Source organism: Melozone crissalis, unplaced genomic scaffold (assembly GCF_028551555.1).
Source record: "Melozone crissalis strain CALT ecotype California unplaced genomic scaffold, PUWL_Pcris_2 ptg000006l_1, whole genome shotgun sequence".
In the NCBI taxonomy this organism is placed as follows: Eukaryota; Metazoa; Chordata; class Aves; order Passeriformes; family Passerellidae; genus Melozone; species Melozone crissalis.
In genome coordinates, this window is record NW_026535784.1 from 19,894,478 (window position 1) to 19,921,839 (window position 27,362).

The following is a 27,362-nucleotide window of genomic DNA, read 5'->3' on the forward strand; positions in this document are numbered from 1 at the left end:
TAAAGTTGCAATTTACAAAAGCTGCAGTAAATTTTATTATATGGACATATTCCTGAACTTAAATAATGGTTCTTGTTTCCCTTGAAAACAGTGCTTCCTGGGACAAATACAGGTAAATATTGTAATGGCAGGATTTAGGAAAACATTAAGCAAAGAAAAAAGGTATATTATATTACTGATAAACTTAAACCTGAAAAATTTCTGTGTGATTCTAGAAACCTGAAAATAATTCAATTAGGAACAAAATCAAAAATAATAATTGATAAAAAATCCAGCTTTGCTGAACCAGACAATCCCGCTTAGTAATATTGAATAAATAAACACTGAAAAAATAAGTATCTTACTAGCAGAAGTCAGTTGATATTGAATTGGATTTACCCTTTTCCCTGAACTCAATTAGATGAATTTATTAACAACTTCAAAGAGGACAGAAGTAAGAAACTTAGTAGAGTGTTTACTACCTCCGTGATCTAACTTGTATCCAGAATGTTTTGAAGAGCAGAACTGTACGACCTCCGTACTCTGTTATGTACATGGGTACTGCTATTGTATGAAACAATTACACCTTTTTAAAAAAATCACTTTTTTTAAATGACAGTTTCTTTCACTAAAGTAGAATTAGTTACTTTATAGAAAAATATTTTAACTTTAAATTAAAAAAATACTGCTCCTAAATAATTATGTAGGATCACATCTTCATCTCATTGTACGGAGAGAATATAATTCTGTATATTTGAATCCTAGTTTAACAGAAGTCCCCTGGGTTTAACTTTTAAAGAGCTGGCTGTATTTGCCATGGGTGCTATCTGTTTACAGACCCATGAATTAACGCTGTGTCCCTCCTTTGGAGACACACAGACAAGACATTTATATACACACTGTACAGAATGGTTCACAGATTAGCAGTTATTAGTCGGACTGTACATAGCGAACAACCTATCTGATTAGAATGATGCTTGAAGTCCTCAGTGCAAGTCAGCTTTTAGGTTGATGGTGCAAAGCCAAGTAAGACAGGCTCCCTGTTTAAATATGTAGCCCAATACACTAAATTAAAAGTACCAAATAAGACTGGAAACACTATTCTAGACATTCTGTCAATTTTGCTAACACTGTTGAATGTCTTCTTTGCTTCTTGTGGCTTCGCTTCTGGTTTTGCCTTGTTGGGTTCTGCAGTTGTAGCACTCTTCGAGATGGTTGGTAGCACTGAGTCCTTGGTAATATTTGGAGCATAGTTGGCAACAGCCACTGCATAGGCATTGTTTTTCTTAATGACAGATGCTTTTTCTTTTTTCTATCGGAAGACAGCATGAAGTTAAATATTTCATGTGTATTTGCCAGAATAGACTTAATAAAACATAATTTCAAAAGTAAAAGAAACAAGTGAGCATATTAAAATAAATACCATGCCAATAAATTCAGATATAAAAAAAGACATTTCCAGTCTATCCAAAAAGAAGGTTGAGGTGACATAAGATTGCTCTTGCACCATCAAATGCCCTGCTAAGTTATGTGAGGAAGTCTCTGTTACTGTGACGGTAAGCATAACTGGAGAAGAATTGCCCTTTCTGTAGTGGCTTTGCATCTGTCTCCTTACAGCAGAATTGCAAATTCCTTACAATGTTTTCTGTGAAGATTACCCGTCATGGTAGTAAAATTAAAATTAGGCCACCTTTCTCACATAAAACTAGCATGACTATCGTTTAGGCATGTCATAACACACCACTAATAAATAAATGAATTTCAGTTAAGGGTTTACATTTTTTAGAGACTCTGGAGAAATGTGTTTACACATATATATACATAGACACACATATAGAGAGGTCAGTAAGAGATTGCAATTAAGTGAAAGAAGGAATCCAGATTGATAGTTTTGGAACTGAGCTGAGATTTAGCCCTAGAACTATTTCTGGTTTTCATAAATTATTGGTTAAAAAAATGCATAACAATGATGAAAACAGGACTAAGAACATAAAAAAAACAGCAGAAGATAAGGATAGTGGGGTGGGATGGAATTAATTTAATGAAGCTCAGAAAAGGGCAATTTAAATCCTGGACCTGGGGAGGAATAAGCTATGCACCAGTGCAGGTTGAGGCTAATGGGTTAGAAAGATGCTTTGTAGAAAAAGCCCAGGGGGTCTGGGTGGCCACCAAGTTGAACACAAGCCAGCAGTGAGCCCTCACAGAAACAAAGCCAGCAGCCTCCTGGGCTGCATCACAGAGTGCTGCCAGCCAGCCAAGGGAAGCCATCATTCCCCTTGGCTCAGCTCTGGTGAGCCACATCTGGAGTGCTGGATCCAGCTCTGTGCTTCCCAGCTCAAGAGAGACATGGGGATAATGAAACTAGTCTAGTCAAGGACCACGGAGATGATTTAAAGCCTGAAGCACCTGAAATACAAAAGGCCAAGAGAGCTGGGGCTGTTTGGCCTGGAAAAGAGAAGGCTCAGGGGAAGTCTTGTCAATGTATGTAAGTATGTGAGAATAAAGATTAGACTTTCCCCAGTGAAATACAGTTGAAGGACAAGAAGCAATGAGCACAAAATTAAATACAGAATATTCCACTTAAGTATTAAAAAACCTTCCATTTTTACTATGATCTTGACCTAGCGCTGGCATAGGTTACCTAGAGAGGTTGTGGAATCTTCATCTTTGAAGATATTAAAAAAATATCTGGACAATGACCCTGAGCAACCATCCCTAGCTGACCCTGCTTGCACTAGGGGAGATAAATGTAATGATCTCCAGAGGTCAATTCCAACTTCACCAGTTCTGTGTTGTTATGGGACTGTGTATGCCTTCAAAGGGCTAAAGTTCAGCCAGGGGCAGGTCACTGGAGAGTCCATGTGGACACATGGGCACAGGGATGTATAGGGAATGAATACAGGCTTGGGGGTTTAGACAAATACATAGGTTCACAGACTAGTTCTGCAATAAGACTGTAATGCTGTAAATTAATCCAATGCTTTGCAGCTATCTCAGACTAAGGAATTTCTAATAAGAATTCCTACAAGAAAGAATGGAAGGCAGTTTCTCAGGAAGCAATATATATTATTTATGTGTATATACATATACATCATTTATATATAAAACAATACAATAATATAATGTAATTTAAAATATATGTATGCAATTTAGAGACAAGCAAATAAATATTAGATTTAGTCTGTCTCTTCCACAAAATACAGAATTAAGCAGATGAAAAAATAGCTAACTTCTGGATCATATAAGAAATCATCAGCTGTATGGGTTTGTTTTTATTTTTAATCTGATGGATGTGACACAAGTAAGGGAATTCTTGTGACATTTCTCATATAGGTGCATTTCAGCTTTTTTACTTCCACTGGGAGGCATCTATTCAATTTCCAATTTTTGGTTTTAAATTACATCCAATTCGATATTTATCTGGGCCATCTAAAAATCTTGCTAAGATCTTCATGGTTGGATGTTGTGCCTATAATATTTTGTCTTAGGAGATGGTGTCACATAAAAAGAGAATCTGGGAACCAGCTGGGAATTCAGCATTGTTCCTTATCGACTGGCATGTGAAAAATAACTGATCAAATATGTGGGTTTTTCCTGCACTTGCCCGCCTGTGAGGCAAATTCCCTGTCAACAGCACTTAGAGAAGAATTTCCATATAATGTGAACACAGACAACTGTCACTGAGGAAACATTTCCTTTTAATTAGTGAAAAGTATTGCATTTTAATTAGTGAAAAGTAAGTCTGGCTTTAGGTGTACAGATACCTTCAGCTCAAAAGAGCAAATTACCAAATTTAATTCATCTATATTACCAAATTAAATTCATCTATAAGTCCTTCCTTTCAGACACAATTAGTGTGTTTTAAAAGGTATCTGTACTATCATTAATGAGACCTGCATAATAAAGCTGAATCATACTTTTTTTCTGAGAAACTATGACTATGTTAAAAGCTTATCTTTTTGTTAAGTTAGTTTGAAGAAAGAAGAGAACTGGACACATGGATGGTATATAAATCTTAAAATGTAATGGATGCTATTTTCACTTCTAGGGAAGGAATACCGGCTAGCTTTTAAAGAGCTGCCACTCCTAAGATCATGAGACAACACTTGTACTTTAAAGGAATAACCAAAGGATGATCAGAGAGTTTTTAAGGACTCCCTACATTATTACAATTACAATATTACTACCATTATTGTAATACTGGCAATAACTGGCACACAGGGCAATGTGCCAGTCTGAAAAGCTTCACTCAAGACATGCTGATAAACTCGCCCTGATTTACTTCTAGCAGGAGGTAACAGATCCTGAAGTCATGGATAACACATGCCCTTCCAGAAGTCACAGGGAATTATGAAGAATGAACATTTCTTCTAATTCTCCTTTACTATTGACTGAACATTTTGCTTCTTTATGAATTGCTTCTTTATGCATGCTTCTTTATGCATTCAAAGTGATGAGAAATCAGTTAATGAAACCTGCTCCACACTTACTAGAATCATTTAGGAAGCAAATAAAATTCTATCCTATTTTAGGAAGGATCACAGAAGTCTGTGTATCTTTCAGAAGAAATCTGTTTTCATTGGTAAAATCAAGGACTACAATAGGAAAAAAGGATAAAATATATTAAGTCTGTCAAAATGAGTGAGCTTTAATAATTGTTCTGTGTTATTACAGTTCTAAACTGCAAATACAAAAATCACTAGCTCATTCTCTTTATGAAATGAGAAATTCTATCAGGTCAAAACTTGATTCCATCATTGCTACACCATTATAAAGACCAGAAAATTAAGGCATGACTGTGTTTCTGTGTACTCAAAGCATCAACACATCATAGGTGAAGAATTTTGTACATCTGCTATCTAAAGTGGTTTTAAAATTAATGTCTAGCTATCATTAGCAGTAAGTTTCAGAATAGTGGAAATGTTCAGAAGTTCTAGATTTTGTTATTCATAGTACTAACATATATGGATATTAATTTGCTTTTCTAAACCTTACATACCATTATTAATTATTAATTATTACAAAATTGATCTACATTATATATTTCTGGGTTTTTTTTCTTTTTATTTCCAGTTCAACTGAATAAAAAATACAAAGAATGATCCACCAATATAATCTGGATTAAATTTTATGAATAACCAGATAAACAGTTGTATCTGAGGAGTCAAAAAACAAGACAGGCAGTTCCCAAAAGATAAGGTTCTTGATAACCAAATCTGGATAAGTGAGACCAAATGAGATTAGCATAAGGGCAGAAATATTCCTGTTCAGGACAGAAAATACGTGTACATTCTTTTGATGTAAAGCTTTTTTTTGTTGTTATACAGCAAAATATCATAACAATATATTAGAGCTGATTTAGGTAATTGACTGGAAATAGGACAATTTCCTTAGGACTTACCTTATCATTCACTACACTTTTTCCATCCCAGGCCCATCCTCGTTTTGTGAAATAATTTACAGTTGCAAATTCAATTAATGCAGAGAATACAAATGCATAGCAAACAGCAATAAACCAATCCATAGCTGTTGCATATGCTACTTTGGGGAGTGAATTTCGAGCACTGATGCTCAGTGTTGTCATTGTCAACACAGTTGTTACTCCTGCAGGGGGACACAAAAATAGAACATCAACAATTTCACTTGGATTTTGAATGTTAGCAAAAGAAACCAAAAAAAAAATACATGGTACGCTTTTGAAACACAATGAAATTTTTTTTTCAAAGTTGCTGACAAACATTGCTAGAATTGTATTAAATGTTGTATCTGGATTTTCCTTTGCAGATCAGTCAGTTCAATTTCCTGTCTAGACTTTCCTTTTTAGATGAGCTGATGATTTTACTTACAGAAAATAATTTTTCTTAACTTGTCAGGGCAGGATAGGTTATTGTAACTAACAAAATTAATAATTTCTTCACAGATTCATAATATTTAGCAACATTAGAGCAATAATGATTAATAGGTTAATGTTTGGTAGCTGGCTTCTCTGCAATGGCTGCAGGTTTGGCACCCATATTTACTGAAATTACCAAACAAATACACTTTTTTAATGAGAATTTTTTTTTCTTTACAGTTGCTGTCTTACTAACCATTCAGTGACATACTCAAAGACATAAACAGTGTAAGTTCTCATTCAGGTAACATGGATTGTATTCTAGAACAGCACTGATTTGCAGTGACAGATTATTGTAACTGTATTATGTGTCAGAAAACAGGAGCTGGTGATACAGGAAGGCTGTGCATTCACTGTGCAGTTACTAAAAGAACTTTGCAGTACTTTTTTACATAATAAGGATCCAGTTTTAAAAAAAAAAAGTCCCTCCCAAAAGAATCCGGAAGAAGACACATGGAAGGAAAGGAAGAGAAGGACTTCTGTCTGAGTCAGATTTAGCAAGCAGAAATCCACAGCCATAAATACAGTCTCCATTCCTTAAGTAAATCAGTTCTCCCACCTCAGTCTGAATCACACGTAGACAAACCAAACTATTCCCTTTGTGGCACACCATTAAGCATGTCTGCAGAATTAAAGGCAACACAAAGTGATGTACTCAGCACAGATCAGCAAACCTACACTCCACTATGACAGCAAAGGAGATGCCATGGCAGAAATATTAGTAACAGCACATCACAGCTTCAACAAATACACACTCATAAAACTGGTGTAGGAGGCTTCCCAAGAGAAAGTAAAGTGACTCTCCCTAAGCCAGACCTTCTGCTGTCAGCAATCTGTCACCTGGGTTCTGGAGGATCAACAGAGCTCTGATTCTCCTTCTGCTACAAGAGAAGAAGCAATTTTAACCACTGTGTGAAAGAGAAGAGAGACAGAAACTGCATCTACTGAGACCTCCTCAGACTCCACAATTTTCGTCCCTCCAGTAAAGATTCTCCATCTGTGAAGGTGCCACAAAGGGTGGCAGAGCAAAGCTAAGTGGACTCGGCCTCAGTGCCTTCAAAGGTCTGTGCAGCAGGGAAAACAACACACAGAAGCATCCTGCTGAGTCACACAGGAGACTCCTTAGCAAACATAAACCTCTAATTGCTGCTTTTCAGCCTCCATAAATTAAAGAAGTGGATGGCCTGGAATCAGCCATGACACTGTTGGCATCTACTAGGCTATACAATGAAAAGGAAGCAGCTATCACACGGAACAGTACGAAAATCTGTAGGCAAAATATATTTTGTAAAGAACTTAGTCTCTCCTAATGCTTACAGAACATATGGCTTAATTAATTTCAGCACCTCAGGGAAAAGAAAGCCTATCTTACATCTAAAATTATCACATGTAAATTTTAACACTGGTTCTGAGCTGCAGATAAACCATTATAATTGTACAGAGATTCAGTAAAGTGAGTGTTTCTCAGATATAAGGTGACCTTATCCACATGTAAATATATACAGTTGCTAAGGTATTACTCAGTTTAAATCCCACTTTATAGAGTAAATTAATCTTCTGGAAACCACATTGACTTCTTCAGAAATCTGATTTAAGATTTACTGCTGACCTTTCCTAGTCCCAGTTAAAACATTGTGAATTTATATCTTGTTACCACATGCTACCACTTGACAATTTCTCTAAAAAGTTCAGCAAGTTACACCACTTTGTGACCCAAATGCTAATCAAGCAGCACACTGTCAGACCATTGCCAACATACTTTCATTTATTCCTTCACTCTATAAATTCAGTGATGTTCAAGCTAGCACAGTCATTTAACCTGAATTGAATGGGAAAAAATTGGACAGAAAATTTCATCTTAATATCTGTCAGTTTAGGATTCTCTAGTCCTTTTAGATTGCTATTATTCTTCAGAGAAAAGACAGATGATTTTGCACATTATAGTTTATTTGAAAAATCAGTTTTATCAAGTCTTCTTTATGAAAAAGGACTGAATGGAAATAACCTGCCTCCTTGCCATGGCTAAACCTGAGAGGACTGAAAAGTTGTTAATGTGGAAGAACATGGTCAACTTGAAAAAACAAAACTCATTTATTTCCTAAAGGTTTAACTTAAAAACTCACAAAACCCATACACTGATCAGAACAAAACTGTTCATCATTGCTCATCTAATTCATAACACTAGTGAACTAAAATTGGCATAAAATTACCAAGTAGATTGTAGCCCCTACAATGAAGTGGTCAAAAAACATTTAAAGGGCTATGTAAAGACTGCATGATATCTCACTATGATGCAGAAAAATCAGTTTACATACAAGGCAAGAACTCTCTTCTATAGCCCAGGACACATGATGCCAGAAGAAAGTCACGTATTATTTTGTAAGGACCATGAGCAGTCATCAGTTTGTCTTTGAAATCAAAGATCGAAAAAAATAAACCATCCAACCACCTTTTTTCTCCAAAGAAGACCGAGCATTTTTACTTAGCAGTAAACATCCTTACAAGGTTTGTTCTCAGCAGTGCATGCCTACAAAGCTAAATATCTTCTGTCACTACAGGTTTATCCATTACAGCCAAGACTGGAGCTATTTGATTGCCTGGGATTTTTTTTTTTTTAATTTTTTTTTTTTTTTTTTATAGTGCTGCTTTTGAAACAGCATTTGCTTACTGGAGAGAGAAAATACATCTCCAGAGCTGCAAATTCAACACTTTTCACTGGCACTAAACTTATATCTCTGGAAAGTAGCAGCTCTGTTTTGCTTATAACAGTGGAAGAGGTAATCTGAAAAGCTAGAAATGTCTAACTAGAAACAGAGAGTGGAAATTGGAGGAGTTAACACATATATAATACAGTTAAAATCTGTCAAGATAACTACTTTATGCCCACACTTATTAGTTACACATAATGGTTGAAGAACATATCACAAAAGGATTGATAAATCACTTTTTTTTTTATTCAGGAAATTAATTTCCTTATTCTATTTTTTAACAGCAATTGCAAATGTGTTTTGGTAATTAGATATCCAACCTGGCCCAAAACCCAAAGAGATTCATAAATACAAATAACAGCAGAAAGGAAAGATTGTTGACCATTTCAGAGATACAGATTACCACTTCATTTTATCACTCCAAGACCAAATAGAAGTGTAAACAAAAGTTTAAAAATTCTGTATCTAGCATGATATTAAAGCATTGCACCATAACATTTCAGTACACAGGATGCTGTTTGCTTTTATTTAGTCAATGCATATGTGTTAGGAGGGAATGCAATACAAAAGGAGTGTACTTTTTTGCTCAAACGCCAGCAGGTAAATCTGAACAACCATTGAGAGAATGATTACAGAAAATAGCTCATCACTCTGTCTACCCTTTTCACTAAAATAACAACACTGACCAGCCTTTTTAAATAGCTTGGGAGACAAGAACTATAACAAAATCTATTTCCAGAAAAGCTGAATTCAATCAGTTGGGTAAGCTTCGTATCCATATGGTGAAGTTGGCACCATGCTGCTTCACTGTATCAATACTGAGCAATGGAACACAGTGTCCCATTGAGCAACAGACAAGTTTATTCCCAAAGCCAAATGGCAAATGCTATTTACCCCAACTCCAGGAAAAGCTGCATGCAATTATGCCACCCCTGGAATATGAACTAGTGACTTCACACACAACTAAGTTGAGGAGACATATTGGTTTGTTTGTAACCAGCTCAGTCTCTTACTCAGGGCTAGTTTTCCACTACCCACTGCCTATCACTATATAATTATATCTACATTAAGCAGAAATTCCCAATTAAGAAATTATAAACAGAAATGTGTGAGTGGTGGGATATCTCTAAATGCACAAAAGATAATCTGCAGCATGTGGAAGGAGAGAAGAATAAAGACACTTGAGATTTTTTTTCAATGAAATGGGAAAATGTACTTTGTATTTATAGAATTGCTCAAAAGGACGGGTCTTTATTATTCAATTCCCATGTAAAAATAACCAGAGAACAAATCTTCAAAGTTCTCCAAGAACTTTTCTTGGGTTTCTCTTTCTGTAGTGTCACAATATAAAAGTTGCTTTGGGTTGGCATGGCAAGGTTTTGGTAGCGGGGCCTACAGTGGTGGCTTCTGTGAGAAGCTGCCAGGAGCTTCCCCCATGCCTGAGAGATCCAAAGCCAGCCAGCTCCAAGAGGGACCCACAACTGCTGGCCAAGGCCAAGCCCAAGGGCAACACTGCCGGTGCCTCTAGGATGACATATTTAAGATGGAGAAAAAATTATATTGAGCAGACACAACTGCAGGCAGAGAAGACAAGTGAGAATATGTGACAGAAACACCTCTGCAGACACCCAGGTCAGTGGAGAGGGAGAGGGAGGAGGTGCTCTGGCACCAGAGATGAGATCCCCCTTTAGCCTGTGGTAAAAGCCTTGGGGAAGCAGCCGTGCCCCTGCAGCCCACAGAGAGGTCTATGGGGGAGCAGAGATCGACCTCCAGCCCACGGAGGGCCCCCCAAAAGAACAGCTGAATGCCTGGAGGAGGCTGTGACACCATGGAAATCTGTGCTGGAGCAGGCTTCCAGCAGGACCTGTAGCTCCACGCTGGAGCACTCTGCTCCTGAAGGACTGCACGCCATGGAAAGAACCCACATCAATAACAAGTAAAAACAGACACAGGAACTCAGAGCAACAATAAAATTATCACAGTGAACTGACAAAAGAACATAGCTATGTGAATTTAAATATAATAAACAATAAGACGAATTTTTGTTCTTTCCTGCTTCAGTTAGCAAAGATTATATACCTAACTACATTTATTTTATCATTCTCATTGATGCTCCATGTGAGTTAAAGGATAGATAACTGTAGAACTAAGAAAACGAATTTCTGATTTGTCACCTGCATCTAATGCTGCTATTCAAACACATGTGATGCTTCTAAGTGCTATGACCCATTAAAACAAAGCAAGAATCCAATAAGCTGCACAAGATTAGTTTTGCTAATATTGTTGACACTAAATGCATGACAATAAACACATTAGTAAATGAAACAGATTGTAATCTTGCACTAAATGAAGGCATTATGAACCAGTCCTATTTTCTTTCATTAGGAATGCAATCAGATTTATCTGCTAGAGAAAACACATTCAAGACTTATTTAATCAATGATGACGAAACTTTCTTCTTCCAATAATTTAAAGCAAAGTTGAAGCAATATAGTAATATTAAATAGATGCCAAAAAGAAAGGGGATTAAAGAGCTCAACTATAAAATAAGCCTCATTATACCAACCCCTAATGTTGACCTAGAACTTGAAACCACATTGAAGAAAGAGAATAAAAAGGGAAAAGAAAAGTAACTTCTTTCACCCATGAAATAATACATGCTAGGTGGTGCTTTGAATAACTTGAAGCTATGTTTCATTGAAAGGAACAGTATTCCTGTAGTAGGTCCTTAGCTGGCAAGAAGATCATTGAAATAAATTTCTCATTGATTTTCAAACTTTGTCAGACCCATAACTTCTGTTTAATTATATTTTAAAATTGATATATTTGATATAAAATGCAAAAATGGGTATCTAACAAGTGACTACTCCATATAAAAACTGAAAATTAAGTATGATCAATAAAATGTAAAGGAATACCCCCTAAAATTTTTATATTCTCTGCTGAATGTAGCTCATTTCATTAATGTGACTGCAGCATGAGCTTCTCTTGTCACTGGATGGAGCCTACTCCAAAGTATCACCCAGATGAAACCTTGAGTGTACCAGCCCAACTCCAACTGACAAGAATATTTCCGTACGCTCAAAAACCACTAAAGAGCTACAGAGGAACTTTGTTATGAAACTCTGACTAACTGTACATTTTTGTAACACATTCAGGCAAGAGACCAGGGGGTATCAGAAATCCCAGTGATAACTGCTGCCAGAAGGAATGGAGAAAGCCTGGGAGATCCACTTGGGGCTGTGCATTTACGGAGCCCATTGGCTCAATCTCATCTAGAGTGCCAAAGAATGTTATGAAATAGCTCCTTGGGGAAAATCCAACTCAACCCAAGGAAAAAGGCTAAGCCTGAGGAGCAAATGCTGCATGCTAGGGCTGAGGTTTCTCCAAAAGGCAGAGCCTGGATGTGTCTTGTTTCCCTGGGTTAAGGGTGCCTGGAGGGGACAGAGCCCTTACGGCATACAGGGTGCATGTCTGTGTGGCAGGAATAAAATACTAGCATAAAACTGCCATGTCTGCAATAAACTCATTGTTTTTAGTAAAGAGATTTCAGGTTTGGTGTCGCTGAGTGGTGTGATTCTGTTCTTGTGGCCCTCCTATGCACTTTCCTCAAGACTGAATCAGCCCTGAAGCAGGACACTTCATTATCCATGTTACACTAAACCCCAGGAGAGCAAAGCAGCAGCCTGCCATGCAGATACTACTTATTTCTTAAAAAAATTATAAATTAAACAGAAAATAAATCAATAATATAGAACAGGTGTGCATGAAGGGACACATTTCAGGAAAATTATCCCAGGGTCTTGTTATGCATGGAGTGCCTTGTTAACAGTGACACAGTAACACAAAGAGCATTTTAGGAAGAGCAGATGTGAGACTTTTTTTTGGAGAGACCAGTGACACTGTCCTATATGCATTGGAGTGGATACAGAAAAGAGCAAAGACAGAGATATAGAAGGATTTTACAGTGTACTTGTGGGGCTGGAAAACAGGAGTGTACATTTTCATAATCAAAATAGATAAATTCACAGAAGATTTTGAAGAAAGGCAAAGAATCTGCCTGATAGCTGCCTGGAAAACCATGGTAGAATTCTGGTCCCACTGAAACCATTGAACCACTTCATCTGACTTCTGTAAGGCTCATATTCAAACCTGCAATTTTCACAGTGCTTTGTGTGGCATGTTTTCTACCAGGAGAGACAGTAAATGCTTTGTTGTGCATAATATTTAATATGCATTTGAGTTTGGCCTATTTTTTGAAGAGTACACGGCACTCACTGATGACTAAGCATATGATTTTATGCAGCATTTTTTGATGGGTGATTTCACACAGAAAATAATTTTATTTTGCTAATCTCTTTTTCTTTAAAAGCAAACAAACTAAATGAACTTTGCTTTGCAAATAGGAAAGACGTTACTTTGAGAAACACCATCTTATTGCTCTGCTGAACTGACCTCACAGTAATTTCCAATTTGAATTAGCAAAAAAGTGTTGCCCAAACCCCCGGAATAGGGTTTCTTTAAAAGAACTTCAGCTTGAAATTTTAACACAAATAATTCAACAAATTCAAATTTAATTTGCCTAATTTAAAAATAAATTTAGAAACTTGCTTATCTACCAAGTACCAGAATACTTGGATAATACCAAGGTAAGGAGGATATTTCAGAAAATAATCTAAGTTTACTAAATTTACTTTTTAAATACAAACATTAATATCTTTTTCTATTCTGTGATTTTTTTTTTTCCTCTTAAGACTCAAGGATATGAGGACAGTTTGCTTGTATGTACTAATTTCCAAGACCTTTGGGATTCTCAGGAGATGTGTAAGTTGCAGTTGAAAGCTGTTTGGACTAGAAATCATATCACATTCTACAAACACTTTAACCTGAATGAAAAAGCCCTTTGATTCAGAAGTACTTTCTAGCATCTTCAGCTACTGCAAACAGAGCTACTGCTACTCAGTATACTCACCAAAGACTGTCCTGGCAGGTACAGATTCTCTGTTCAGCCAGAATGACACTTGAGACAGAATGACAGTCATGATACAGGGGAGGTAAGTCTGAATGACAAAATAACCAATTTTTCTCTTCAAGTGAAAATGAGCCGTCATTACTGTATATTCACCTACGTGCCACAAACAAACAAAAAACAAAAGGTTATCATCTTAAGAAAATCCATTTCCTCTGTCCTAGAACATTTGCTATATTTATGTGAAACAAATGTCCTAGGGTTATATTGTACCAAAGGTATTTTGTAATAGAAAGCATCCTGTAGAACGTAAGAAAGATTTTGAGTACAGCTATTTCTTATTCCCACTGTGTTCCATGAAAGATAAGTGTCAAGGAACTTCCAGGAACTTTTGTATGCACTGAGAAGTACTTCAGCCTTGAAGTCTTCTGCTTCTAAGCAACTCTCTGCATTCACACAACAGCTCTCTGAGAGTTTAATCACGCTTAGAAAGAAGTCATGGAGGTCCTGGCCTGGCACATGCAGGAAAACAGTCTAGAGTCTAGTAGAATAGTCCAGTGCTTCATGTCAAAACCATGATGGAAGGGAAACATGGTTGAAACCTGTCTGCTTTACCATTTAATAGACAAAATCTATGAAATGAATCCATGAAAAAATGAAATCCATGAAATTTAACAAATATCTCAACCCTGATTTACAAATGTTAGGGTTAAACATGAAGCTCCAGAGCTCCAGAGATCTAGCATTTTTACAAACAGTTACTGAGGGCAATTTCACCTCTGCTATCACCAGCTAATTATAATTTGAAAGAATCAGTGAAGTGCTGTTTTGTGTTACTTGCACAGTACATGCCTAATAGATCCCATTTTGCAACATTCTTTTTCAGAAGCCTGTAACACCACCTGGAATATAGTTTTCACAGCCAGTAACTGCCTTTTTCTCCAAAATCTTTCAAAATTTTTTTTACTAACCTGTACTTGACTTAACTGTCTCTTTTCCAATTGTTTGGCCTAAAAGATCATACTGATTCAGTCTTGAGCCATCTGGTGCCACTTGCACCGAATCTGAAGCATTGTAAGTCCAAATGTATGTCACTTCTGAAGTTGTGTATGCATCTGTGGGAAACAAGGTAAAATATTTCATCAACAATTTAAATTAAACAGCATCCATCAAAACTCACAGAATTACAAGAACTACTTATTTTTCAAATAAAACTCACCCCAAAGAATTTAAAATCGTGTGGTAAAAATATCTTTGGTCATTTAAAATAGCTTTACTATAAAGTAAGTGCCTATTGTAGCATGGGAACAGGGCACTAACTTGTGATCTTATTAAACACAATTTCTCTCTATTAAACTACAAACAACATTTCTTCTACACTGTTAAAAGACTTGTGAGAGATTAGATATTATATTTATCCTATAATTTGTGATAACACAGATGAAAAGAAGAACAATTTGCAAGATTTAGGACACACAAAATTTTTAAAAATTCATTCCTGTATAGTTCTGACCTTCCATTGACTCCATGCTCAACTTCGGGGATGTATCACAAGAATTTTATTATTAGTTGAAATCCAGACTTAAATATGGCAAGCCAGCAGTGAAAACACCCTGGTACCTTTTTCTGCCAACCCTCTTAAATCTCACCAGTGTCCATTATTTTGGGGGACACGCCAACATTAAACAGGCTGCTCTCTCAGTACATTCATGATCAAACATACATTTAGCCTGGTCTCTTCTCAAAATAAACTGGTATGAAAGCAAATCAACACTGTATTTTAAACAGCACTAATGCCTCTCCAATAAGTAAGGAAAAAAAAAAAGAGTATGTCCAGAAAGTTTTTACAGTCTAATATGCTATTAACAAATGGAATATGAAAGAAAAAGGGTAAACCACTTTGAAAAATGAAAACCCAAGAAGTTGGGTGTTCATTTTGATTGACTGAGACAAGTACATTTTAAATCCTACACCATAATTGCAGTGCAATTAAAAAGTAAAGCATCATTACTGTTGGTCTGCAAACATTTTCACTTGAGAAATCTCTAGAGGCTCAGAAAGTAGCTTTTTCATGCAACTAGCCATAAATTGCATGACTAACAAAATCTAGCAGGTGGGTAGCAAGTAGAGATTTTTAGCACTTCCCATGTATCCTTCCAGCTTTACACAAAAATATCTCTGCTTTAATGCAAACCAGCAGTATGGCAAATTGCTAATTTCTCTCCATTCTCTTCACTTTCAGCTAGACTTTTTGAAAAGAATAAAGAAAAGCAATCTATTAAGCTACAGCCTCTCCCATACATTCAATGTGGCTTTTCTCTTATGTTCAAAAAGAGACATTCATACACGCTGATGATCCTCCTAGCAACATAAGATTAGCAGCATATGAAGAGCTGTGACAAATATATACCACTGGCAAACTTGCCTTAGTTAAACCAAAATCCTCAGGATTCCTGCTTATTTTCACCACTATTCATCATTCAGATTCTATCCCAGAATAAAAGCTGAAAAATTGACAGTTGTCTAGAATTGAGTCCTAGGTAAAGAAATAAAATGTGTGTGAAGCCATTCAAAATGAACAGAAGCAAGTGCCACCTGAGAATGTGCCAACAGGCACGGGTGACTTTGAGGGAAATGAAATACACTTTTTAAAATCACATTGCTCACATTTAGAATTACTCTGATTATTAGAAAATCATAGGCAGAGAAAAAAAGAGCAGGCTGGTAAGAAAAACAAACAATCAGGACCAAAAAAAAAGACAAAAAAAGGAGTGATTCACACAGAGTCTAATACACCTAGTAATAAGGATTTCCAATGTAAAATTGCTCCAAAAGAAAGTAGTCTTTTGGCCTGAGTATCAGTTCCATTATTACATGAGTTTTCAAATTGCTTTGAGGCTACATAGGAGTCTTTTTTTCCCTGCAACACCTTATAAATCCAACATGCCTTGCTGGGTACAATATGTCAATATTATTAGTCAGTAGCTGATTTTGGCTCACATCTCTGGTGTTAGTTATTTAGGCTGCATTATGTACTACAAATATAATATTGAGGGGGCAGGAGAAGGCTCCATGATGCAAATAATATTCATTTTAATGATCTTTTATCTCCATAGCTAAGATTTCCTACAAATGTGGTAACATCATCAGAAGCACAGGCTTTGTTTAATTTGCTATAAACTCCAAGGAAAAGGGATATTGGAGCACGATGGAGACAGTGTGCTTGTCATAGCACAGTGCTATGACAAGCATCATGTGGTTAATGAGGTCCTTAGTGGCAGCATATCCCCTGGTTTGTATTCTGTGGTTGCTACAATTATTGTAAAGTCAGCCAGAATTTATAGGGCTTTAACTTGTTTCCTCAAAAAAACCCAATTTCCTTTCCTGGGCCCAGCAGAGAATGTAGGCTGCAGCCAAAGGAAAAAAAAAATAAAGCTTTTAGTGTAAAACGTCCAAAACATATATAATGAAGAAGAAGAAGAATGGCTGTAATCTAAGAAAGTGAAATAATGCTGCTGTTAAAAATAATACCAGTTAGGTCAAATTCCACCTGTTTGTAACATGCAGATGCAATAAGAATGAAATTTTTCATCACATGAAGCCATTCACTATTGCCTTCACTGAATAAGAACATTAGAAATATCATTAACAATAAAGAGAAACTAAGTTTTGGTGATAAATTTAAAAAACCCACTCACTGAATTCCTCTATCTGCTCTTTGTTAATGCTACACAGGCTACGTGCATCCAGTTCTGTGCTGGTCAGTGTGATTTGCACACTGCAATGAAAGTAGACCAGTGCAGTGTTGATCAGGTGCAGGCTGTTTGTTGTTAACTGGAGTAGTGAAATCTTTAAAATACACTAGAAGACACAATACTTGAATAGAGAAAAGAGATTTTGATGTGTCAGGTTACAGTGATTTTTTTTTTAAGTCCCATCTTGTGGTTTACATTTCTCATGTAACAGTTTACTGAAACAAAATTATGCTGAGAAATGTTAGATATTCACTAATCAAAGGCTCTACTTCCCATTATATACTTACAGCTGCCAAATTTCAGTGGGCACGAGTGAGCATCCATAGGGAAGTCCTCCAAGTGCATTGGACATTCAGCTTGGACTGTAAGCCTAAAAGGCAAAAGATCTCTATGCATTAAAGTCATTTAGCAGGACAAGAAAATCAGTTCCACAGAAATGAACAGAGTTCATGCCAATTTAGTAGACTAAATTGAAATTTTATATTAAACTAACAAGAATTTAAATCTACTTTTACTTCTTCCAATTTATGTGTTCCTTTGAAAGGCATTTACTTATCATACCAAGAACCTGTAAAAGCTGACCTCAAAATTATGAACAAAGGTCATTTAAAGAAAAATACAAATTAAGTACTGCCAGGCTGTTAAGAAAAATAATTTTCTTCTCATAATATTCTGTGGTACTTGTGTGCTCCTACAGCTCTTAAAGGAGCATCTAAAATACAATTAACTTGCCCAAGAACCCTACTTGAGTCTTTTGAATTCAATTTTTTTCACAGTTTGAATGGAAGATACAGAGAAAAAATATTTGTGTTCTTTCAAAAGATTGCTGCTGCTCATTCTCCATGTTACTAGTGATTACTCTTTATGTAAAGTGTGACAGTATGTTAACAAAGCATCCACTTTTGCCTATTTTGTGAAATATCCCAGTATCATCTACGGGGATTACCACAATAAAAAATAATTTAAAACAATTTGAAGAAAGCATTTCATGGACTTCCCCATTATTTTTAGTTTTTTAAAAAAGCCAAGAAAAAACCCTATGTTACTCCTTCCTATCCTTTAAGTCTTCTCTGGGTAGAGATTTTTTTCTGTATGCCTTTTCTTCCTCTTCATCCAGCCCCAAACATCAGTTACTTCTGTAACTGATGTATTCTCTTCTGTATTCCCAGTGGTTCCTAGTCATTGTATTCTCTGCCATATTCTCCCAGCCTTCCACCAAAAAATATTTCATATTTCTACTTCTCCACTCCCCAGGATTGTTTATCTGAATTCAAGGGGCACCAGGAGATAAGAATCAGCAAACAGGCTGAAGGCAAAGGAAATAACTGCATGAGCCTCTGATGTAAATCACACAATCATTTTTATGTAGACATGATAAAAACAGCTGTTTAAAATCTAGGCAAAACAGATCAGTGTACACATTAATCTGATACCCTGAGAAGCAACATACTCACAAGTAACAAAAATGCTTAGTCAATTATAATTAACCTGACTCAGCTTATGCTTCATAATGGTTTCAAACAGTATTTCCTATAATTTATAGTATATGATTCTTATACTCTCTGGAGAAAGAGAATTTCCATCAGCTTAGACAGATTATTCTCAAATATTAATTTGAGCCAAAGCAAAAATACAACACAGGGGGCCTGAATTTACTTCAAGCAAACTTTTCTGAATCTCTCCAAGCACTACAACATCCAATATCATCAGCAGCCTACTCATCAACTCTCAATAGGGCAAGGGTTTCAGAGCTGTGTAGTAAAATCGGGTTTCAGGGATGCTGGCATGGCTGCATGGAGAAAGTAGCAGAGTACATGTTAACTTTGAAGCTCACATTTTCTATCTGACTTAGGCTGGGGATTTTAAGTCAGCCTTCACGACAACTTCAATTTATTAAGTATTCTCCAAGAAAAAGAAAAAAATCTAAGTCAAGGGCTTCTGGAAACTTGGGTAAAATATTCAAAAAAATTCACATAGGTAACAAACATTATGGCCAAAAGAGTTACCAAAGAAGAAATCAGTCCTTTAAAAATGCTAGTAATATCTGTGTATACATGATTTTTATAATTTTTCATATTCTATATTCTATTTTCTAAGCAAATTTAATACATTTTACCAGCTGAAATATTTATCTTAGCTACAAATGATGCACAAGATGAAAAAATTAAAATTTAAAGTTAAATATTGTAACTATATATAAAGAAACAGTAATTACATAGTAAGACATATTTTCCCTTTAGCTCTTGCTGGAAAGAATTTGAGATATTATTATCTCTTCCTTCTTGCTCTGTTTTTTTATTCCTCCGATCTTAATAAAAAATTTGCTTAGGGGCTCATATATTCAGTATAATGGCTGCAGTAATAGGTCAACTCCTACATTATCTTAATCATTCTAAAACAGACTTGGTAAACTCTACCTGAAGGTCTCACTTAACTTTATTAATCTGTTCAGTATCTTCAATGCATTACAAAAATTGAGGCACACATAGGAAAACTGATCTAACTTATTATCAGCCAAAAGACTTTTGACAGAACTGGAAACAAAACACACATTTTTCTAGCTTTCTTTCTGCTTAGAGAAAAACAAAACAAAGGAGAGTTCTCCTGAAACCTGATTTAATTGTTCAATGGAAAAATCCCATCAAGAAATAGATTGAGTAGAGATGAACAGACGTACCTCATGGTGTACAAGAGTGTCCCATCGTCCTGGATTCGTAGAAGCTTGTTTGGCATTGTCATGTTATGAGCCACTGACTTCTTCCCATTGTGGAAAAATGTATCTGGAGTCCAGATTTTGCTGGCCATTAGGTTGTTCAGTCGAAGAATGTTCATTGGGCCTTTAAACTTTAATCTCTCATCCTTCCATCGCTGACGGAAGAACACATCTATCGTGTACTCCTGTAATGGAATAAATACGTGTCTTTTTTGACACAATGAAACACTAATCTGCTTTCTGAGAACAAAAATAGAAAAGCTTTGTCTGCAAAATTCCCTTCGCAAAATTGTCAAGGGAGAACAATCATCACAAAAAAATTGTATAGTACTGAGAATAATAAGCAGGAAGTCAGCTTATTAAGGGTATGCATTCTTCTTCATGATTGCTAGGTGTTGTTTTCATATTGAACTCTTTCAATATTTATATATGTTTCTGATGTACAAAATATCTGTGACCTGGATAATTACAGCAAACACAGTAAGGAAGGAAAGTAAGGAAAAAATACACAAGATTAAATACTTCTTTCAGCATCTTCTCCTGTAGAGTAACTCAGCATTTCAAGAGCATGGAGAATGGCTGAGCCTGGAAGGAAACACGGCAACCCATAAGGGGTACAGTACATACAAACAGAATGATACAAGATTTTTCCGAAGAGGAATGTAAGGCTCTGTAGTGGTGTGGATTTTATGAACAAAAGTACCTAGTTAGGAAACAGCAGGTGATGATTAACAGGTGACACACGCTGCCTGGTGAACATCACCCTGATGCCTAGTCTTGGAAGCAGTACAGCGGGGAAAAAAGGATGCAAGCAAAAGCAGACTGATGACCTAGACCAGACGCCTGTGTCAACAGGCTGGGTATCCCATCTGGTGGGTTTGTTGCTGTTTAGTTGGTTGCTGGCTGGGGTAAACCACAACACAAACAAACAAAAAACTGATTAAACATTGATAATGTAAATTTATCAGCTATCTTCAAAAATGAAACTGCAAATGGATTTAGTGCTTTGCTTTGCCCAGCATAAAACTTGGATACGGGAGAGCTTAAAAACTATGTTGGAAGCAAACTGTATTCAGCATATTGGCAAATGCTACCTTGGTGCAACTTTCTTTTGTTGGACAGGTACAAAATGTGGTCTCATGACTTCCAAATATTAGTATGCTGCAACAGTCTGTACTACTGCAATTGCTCTGCATAGGCCATTTTCAAGTAAATTACTTTGAATGGACAAGGCCTGATAAAATTTAACCAATATGAAATTTTCAAGGGATTTCAATATAAAAGTGACTTCAAGGAATTTATCAGCCTCTGTCATTTTCTGCTGGCTCCCTTGTGTGCTGATTAACAAGGCTTAGGGTTCTTCTCCATCAATCATACAGAAATACAAAAGGAGTGCTGACTAGACAGAGACAAGTGACAGCTCTCTTTAGCTCCTTTGGTGTGCAAGCCAAAGAGCTGTGAGGACCTTTTCCAGGTCAGGGCCAGAGGCTGAGGAGAGAATGAGGAATAAAGGAAAGAGAATTTTGTAATGTGAAGGCGCATGACAGGGGCAGGAGAGAAAGCAGTTCTCTTTATGAACGGCGACAGATGCAAAGAGATATTTTGGAAATTATGGATACTTATAAACTAATCTGACAAAAAACAGAAGCTCAGTTTTTAGCTATACCAAGAGGTATATACATAATACATTAATGTAATAAATTCTGTCATTTTTCTAATTAAATTTTTAAAATTTTAAAATAAACTTAAATAAAACTAACATGACAGTACACTGAACATTTATTTGCTTGGTTTTCTTTAATCTCATTTTCTATTTTCTCTAATAATATTTTAGCAAATATATCTGTTTTATACAAAACTATGAACCTCTAAAACATGCATTTCTTTGATATTATACTGGATTTTGTTCAGTGCCTCATCACTGCTAGAGACACCGCCTCATAACAAGTGGTTTGCTCACTTCTTTATGATAGATCACATTTAATTGTCCTCTTTTATTTGCTGCTTTACATGTTGTTTTATTTTTTAGATATCATGTGGCTTAAAATCCCATTTACAAATAACAAGCTACCTATCAGTTCAGTTGCAGACCAGGGAAAGTGACAAAATGCATAATATCATGGCGGATCAGGAGCAGCAGGGGAGTACATGAAATATGGATAGAAATACCCAGTAATTAAAGGAAAATTGCCCTAAGAGTCTCCTTGTACCTTTCATCTGAGGGGCTTTACCAATAAATCATTTTTATGGTAAGACTGATGTTTGAGGTATAAAGAATTGGGAAGAACAGCCTGAAGGGATTAAGACTTTGAAATTCCACTGAAATTCAATAAGAGTGAGTGATTCGTCCTACAGGTTCTTTTGACAAACACCTCTGCACATAAATGATTAGAATATAAATTTGAACCTTTTTGCAATGTTTCCATCAATAAAGAACTTCAAAGATCCTGGTTTTCTACTGTCTTCCAACATTCATAAAAATAATTACAAGAGAAATAAAATAGAAAAAAAAGCAGACATGAAATGCTACTAAATCAAAACAGCAACATTTCACAAAACCCTGCATCTGCTGCATGGCAACAGCTAAGGAAGTAGAATGAGCAGGAAAGAATGAGCAGTAAAATGAGCTGCAGCCTTGAAAGATCCTACTGGGAAACCTCTGACTGATCCACAGGTAATGGTTAATGGCCCAAACACTGTTAAGGTAATCACCAAAGGACTTTGCCCACTATGGCAAACCATATAAAAAAGCAACTGCTCTTCTGTTCTGAGACCACAGAACCCCCCTCTCTCCCTCTCCCCACTATGCCTCTGTGAATTCCTGGAAATTTGGACAGTAAGTTAAGCCTCCAGATAGGAACTTGAGATAAGATAAAGGTGCTAATATTGTCCCATTATCTCAGGTCTAAGGAGGAGTAGACAAGGCTGAAGTAATGTATCCACAAGAAAAGCCAACTCTGCAGATGTGCTGAAAGTAAGCCCTGGCTGGGGCTGGTAGGGGGAGGCCATAGCTGCCAGACTCATTTCTGGGGTCTTCCACCTGAGGTCTGCACATGATCCAAACATGCAACACATTCACATATTGCAAAAGACAGTGTAAAGCTCCCTTCCCCAGGAGAGGTGTCTGGGCACTCCCATGTAAACCTGAACATACATTAACCCATTGCTAATACTGACATACATATTAACTCCATGTTTCATGGTCTTCCCACAGCCCTGGCAGATCAAAAGTGTGGCCATCACTTTGACTAACAAACACTGAAATTACATCAAGCCTTGTTGAATCCATGTGTGGTGATATCTTTCTATTCTCCTTTCCTTCTCTTTCTGTCATTTCCTTACAAATTTTCTTCAGTGTTATTTTTATGCTTTTGTACTGCTATATTGCTATTGATACTAATAACCAAAATGGCTACATACCCCCTTTCCATTGCAACCAAAACTTTCCAAAATTAACTCATACACACACACACACACACACACACACATATATATGTGTATGTATGTATGTGTTTATAAACACTGGTCATTCAGTGTTGCTTCATCCTAATCTGCTCCCAGGACCAATTAATAAGAACCTGAGTTACCCTCACCTTTATGGTGGTTTGTAACACCCTCCAGTCTGTGCTGGAGATCTTTATTTCAGAACATCTCATTTAGAAGATGGAAACAGGATAAACCAAGGTTTGGTGTGAATGATGACAAACACCTTCTGTTTCCATTTTCCACAATAGTAGTAAAATCTCATAGCTCTTAACTTATCTTTCTACAGACTTCTTTGCATTTTTTTTCAATGGAAGTATTAGGATCTGAATTTTGTCACTGTCCATTTAAAATGATTATTTAGGCAACATACAACCCCTGCCTTTGCATCCCAGTGTTATATTCACTGACCCTATGTTCCCTTCTGTGCCAAATCTATTCTACTTATGACCAGGAATATCCCTACTGATTTTTACCATATTAAAAAATTAAAAAACAGGAAGGAATTGAAGTACATTGAATATAATCAATATGATAAAAAGCCAGCTACAAAAAGCTGCTACATAAAGATTTTGAGACTAATTCCTATTATATATGTTTGATATATATAACTTTGTGATAAATGCTGTGTAATGTTTACTTTTCAGTCAAGACTAATGTCCATGACAATGGCAAATCTGGACTTCAGAAAAAATACTGAAATTAATACCTGATATTTCTTTCATTCTGCAAATATTCTCCAATGAAAAACCCCTGTTTTCTCTGGATATGACCTAAGCACTCTGCAGTAAATAGTGCAGTATATCCACAAAACCACAGGAGAAAACTTCCAGGTCTTCAGAGGAGTCCTGTGATCATTTCTAGACAAGAAAGTGCTGCCTACTGTGTCGTGTCTAAAATGGTGCTTATACAGCCAGACTCTAATGCAGTATGATTAAACATAATCTTTCAAATATGTGTTATACTACCTTACATGAAATTTTAGGTGCAGGCAATGAGATTCTTGCTGGAGTTTTAAGAAGCACTTGACCCTCTGCCAGTTCAATGAATAATAAAATGGCAAGGAAATTTTATTCCTCTTTTAATATGCAGTTGTTGTGCATAACACTACGCACCATAAAAAAGATAATAGTGTCTCTGGCTGAAGCTTTAACTGACCTGAGTATAAGCAATCCCTCCCCACTACATGACAGTCTTTATTTTTTTTGTTTGTTTTGTTTTGTTTTTTGCTAAGGCCAGATTTGTATCTGTTCAAGCAACAAAAAATGTACTTTCATCCTTTCCAATAATGGTTAGTATATTTTGGAAGTTTTAGCATCTGGAGTAAAGATGGATGTGTTCCAAATATCTCAAAAATTGTAAGTGTCCATTAGCAAGCAGTATTGTCCTGAAGCAGATGGAACATGTTATTAATTACCTTCTGGAACACAGCATTTTGTTTAATGAATAGTTCAAGCCAGAGTTCCTCATTCCCTATTGTAAAGATTTTTCTGAGTAATTTATCTAAAGTATATTTGTCTTTTTCCTAACCACTCTTATAGCCAATAATGGACATATATATATAACCACAAAAACAAATTTTAAATACTGCAAAATATAAAACATTTAAAATGCAAATAAAAAAAAATTAAAAGCAAGCAAAGGGGAAATGGCACATATAGCTTTCCACTGAGTCCTTAAAACAGTTGGAAATACTGTGGTTGATACACTGATGAGACAGTTCAGATTCATGGACCTAAATCCTGCCTAGCTAATATGGGGACTGCATGTTAATATTTATTTTTACAGCAGTACAATTTCTTCATTTTAGTTCTTAAAATGTACATTCTTGTTTTCATATCTGCCTTAAGGAAACGTGTAATTTTTCTTTTGAATGTTTTTAAAAACATTAACAATCTTGGTATGTAACTGGTACAGCAGAATACTAACATGTACGTGTCTAAGCATCAAAATTACTTTCAGAAAAACCAAGAAGGAATTTAGACAGAAGATTCAAAAAATGTAATTAGTCAAAGAAAATTAATCTGCCTATTATATGCACTCTTACCATAACCTGGTATTCGTCGCTGTGACGAGTTTAAGTTTGTGATGCAACTTCTGCAATTGAATTTATTAAACCTGCACACTAGATATTTTCAGTGAGTGCTGAAATTAGCTTTACAGTAGGAGGATCACATCACTAGTTGGTTGTCTTGGTGGTTGTCTCTGTGGGCAGATCCATGCAGGGTGCAGATGGCAGAAGGAAGGACTGACACACTACAGCAGTCTCCTAAGCTACTTCATCATTGCACTGCTTGGTGGGCTTTGCCTAGGCCCACCTACCAGAATCGACAAATAATCCAACTCACTTTCTACTTTCAGTCTTACAATATGAGGACTGAAAGAGTTCTCCTCCAAACCCCCTCAATGCTCCAAGAATAAGTACTGACTACTCAGGCTCTGTACAAGCCCTTGTCTATCAACATCAAACCTCACTGCACAGATAAATAAACTGAGTCCATTTTCTCTTCTCCAAAACCTACCTCCTGATGTGTGCACAAGACAGAACATTGAAGGAAACAGCAGACAGACAGAAATTCCCTTCAAGTCTTTCAGAGTGTGGATGGTACATACTAGTGACTAGAATCCTTAAAAATATTCTGATGAAGGAGGATTCTGGTTTGAAACTGCACTGTTGGTTACTTTTTATCAAAACCCTTCACAACCCTGTTAAAAATTGAAACACAATCCCATCACTGCATTTCAAAGGAACATGTATTTATTTTTAAATACATAAGTAATGCCTGCCAGATACATATGGCCTTTCATACTATCAAGAATATGTGGAATATTTCTAGGGACTTGCAGCACAATTTTTCTCTATTTGAAGAACATGTTTCAAGCCTTTTATTTCTGCCTAATCTGTCAAACTCAGTCATTTCTGTCTAGGCATTTAATCGAAACATGAAGTATTAAAAAAAAATTCTGGAAAGAATGTGTTTAACCAGTTTGAATGATAGCGTCTAGGGAAGAGAATGTCTTTCTATTCATATTCATCTATGAAAAGGACCTTCTCAGAATAATTTTCTCTCTCTTTTTTTCCATATACCTGATGTAGAGTGAACTCTGAGTCTAAAAGAAGCACCAAGGAGGGATAAGAGAGTTCTGTAGAAGATACATATAGGGATTACTTAGAAAAGAGACTACGGGACGTTTTTCTGCTGTCACGGAAAATAAAAACACCTGTCATTATCCCTTTTTTATTCAGACATGGAGAAAGAGCAACGCTGAAACAAAGTGGATGCCTGGTGCCTGGAACAGGAACCCAAACAAAGGTACAGAGAGAGCTAATGGCAGTGACAGGCTTGGACACAGCCTCTGAAAAATCAATCTCCAATACTGATTCCCTTGGCAGGACTTTGAACAGAAGAAAAAGCCTTCCCAACAGAATAAATGAACAGAAACTCTGCAAGAGATCATGTGAGATATTCTCATCAAAATTTCAGTGTATGGATTTAACTTGCAAAGGCAATTACCTGAGCCAACAATGTATTGACTTTTCAGAAATATATCAATTATAAAAACACAACCTAGATGTTCCCCAATTCTCCCCAAAAATTCCAGTGTATTTAGCATTTCCTTTACTCCTTAGTGTTCTCTTACTGAGTTCAAATAATAACTACATAAAAGTAACTGCAGTACTTTTTTTCTAATCTATTTGAAAAATGAATCATCTTGATGCATTCCCTTATTCTGTCCAGACTTAAATATCATATCAGCTCTGTAAAGCTTCTCTTAAGGAATTCTACCTAATAATTAGACTCTGAAACAGAGCTAAAAATAAGTTGCATTGAAAAAATACCCCAAACAAAACCTAAACCCC

The 27,362-nt window shown here is 36.2% G+C and overlaps 1 protein-coding gene across 2 annotated transcripts in view; it reads right to left on the reverse strand.

Moving 5' to 3' along the window:
• Positions 1-450: 450 nt before the first annotated feature.
• The window catches only part of GABRA2 (gamma-aminobutyric acid type A receptor subunit alpha2), a 58,395-nt gene continuing 31,483 nt past the window's right edge, over positions 451-27,362 (reverse strand). For both annotated transcript variants that reach the window (XM_054295996.1, XM_054295995.1), the window contains exons 5-10: positions 19,982-20,202; positions 17,592-17,674; positions 14,521-14,664; positions 13,553-13,705; positions 5,381-5,583; positions 451-1,291 (exon numbers count right to left, since the gene is read on the reverse strand). In XM_054295996.1, coding sequence (XP_054151971.1) covers positions 983-1,291; positions 5,381-5,583; positions 13,553-13,705; positions 14,521-14,664; positions 17,592-17,674; positions 19,982-20,202 — 1,113 coding nt within the window. In that variant the 3' untranslated portion in view covers positions 451-982. The remainder of the gene's footprint in view (positions 1,292-5,380; positions 5,584-13,552; positions 13,706-14,520; positions 14,665-17,591; positions 17,675-19,981; positions 20,203-27,362) is intronic.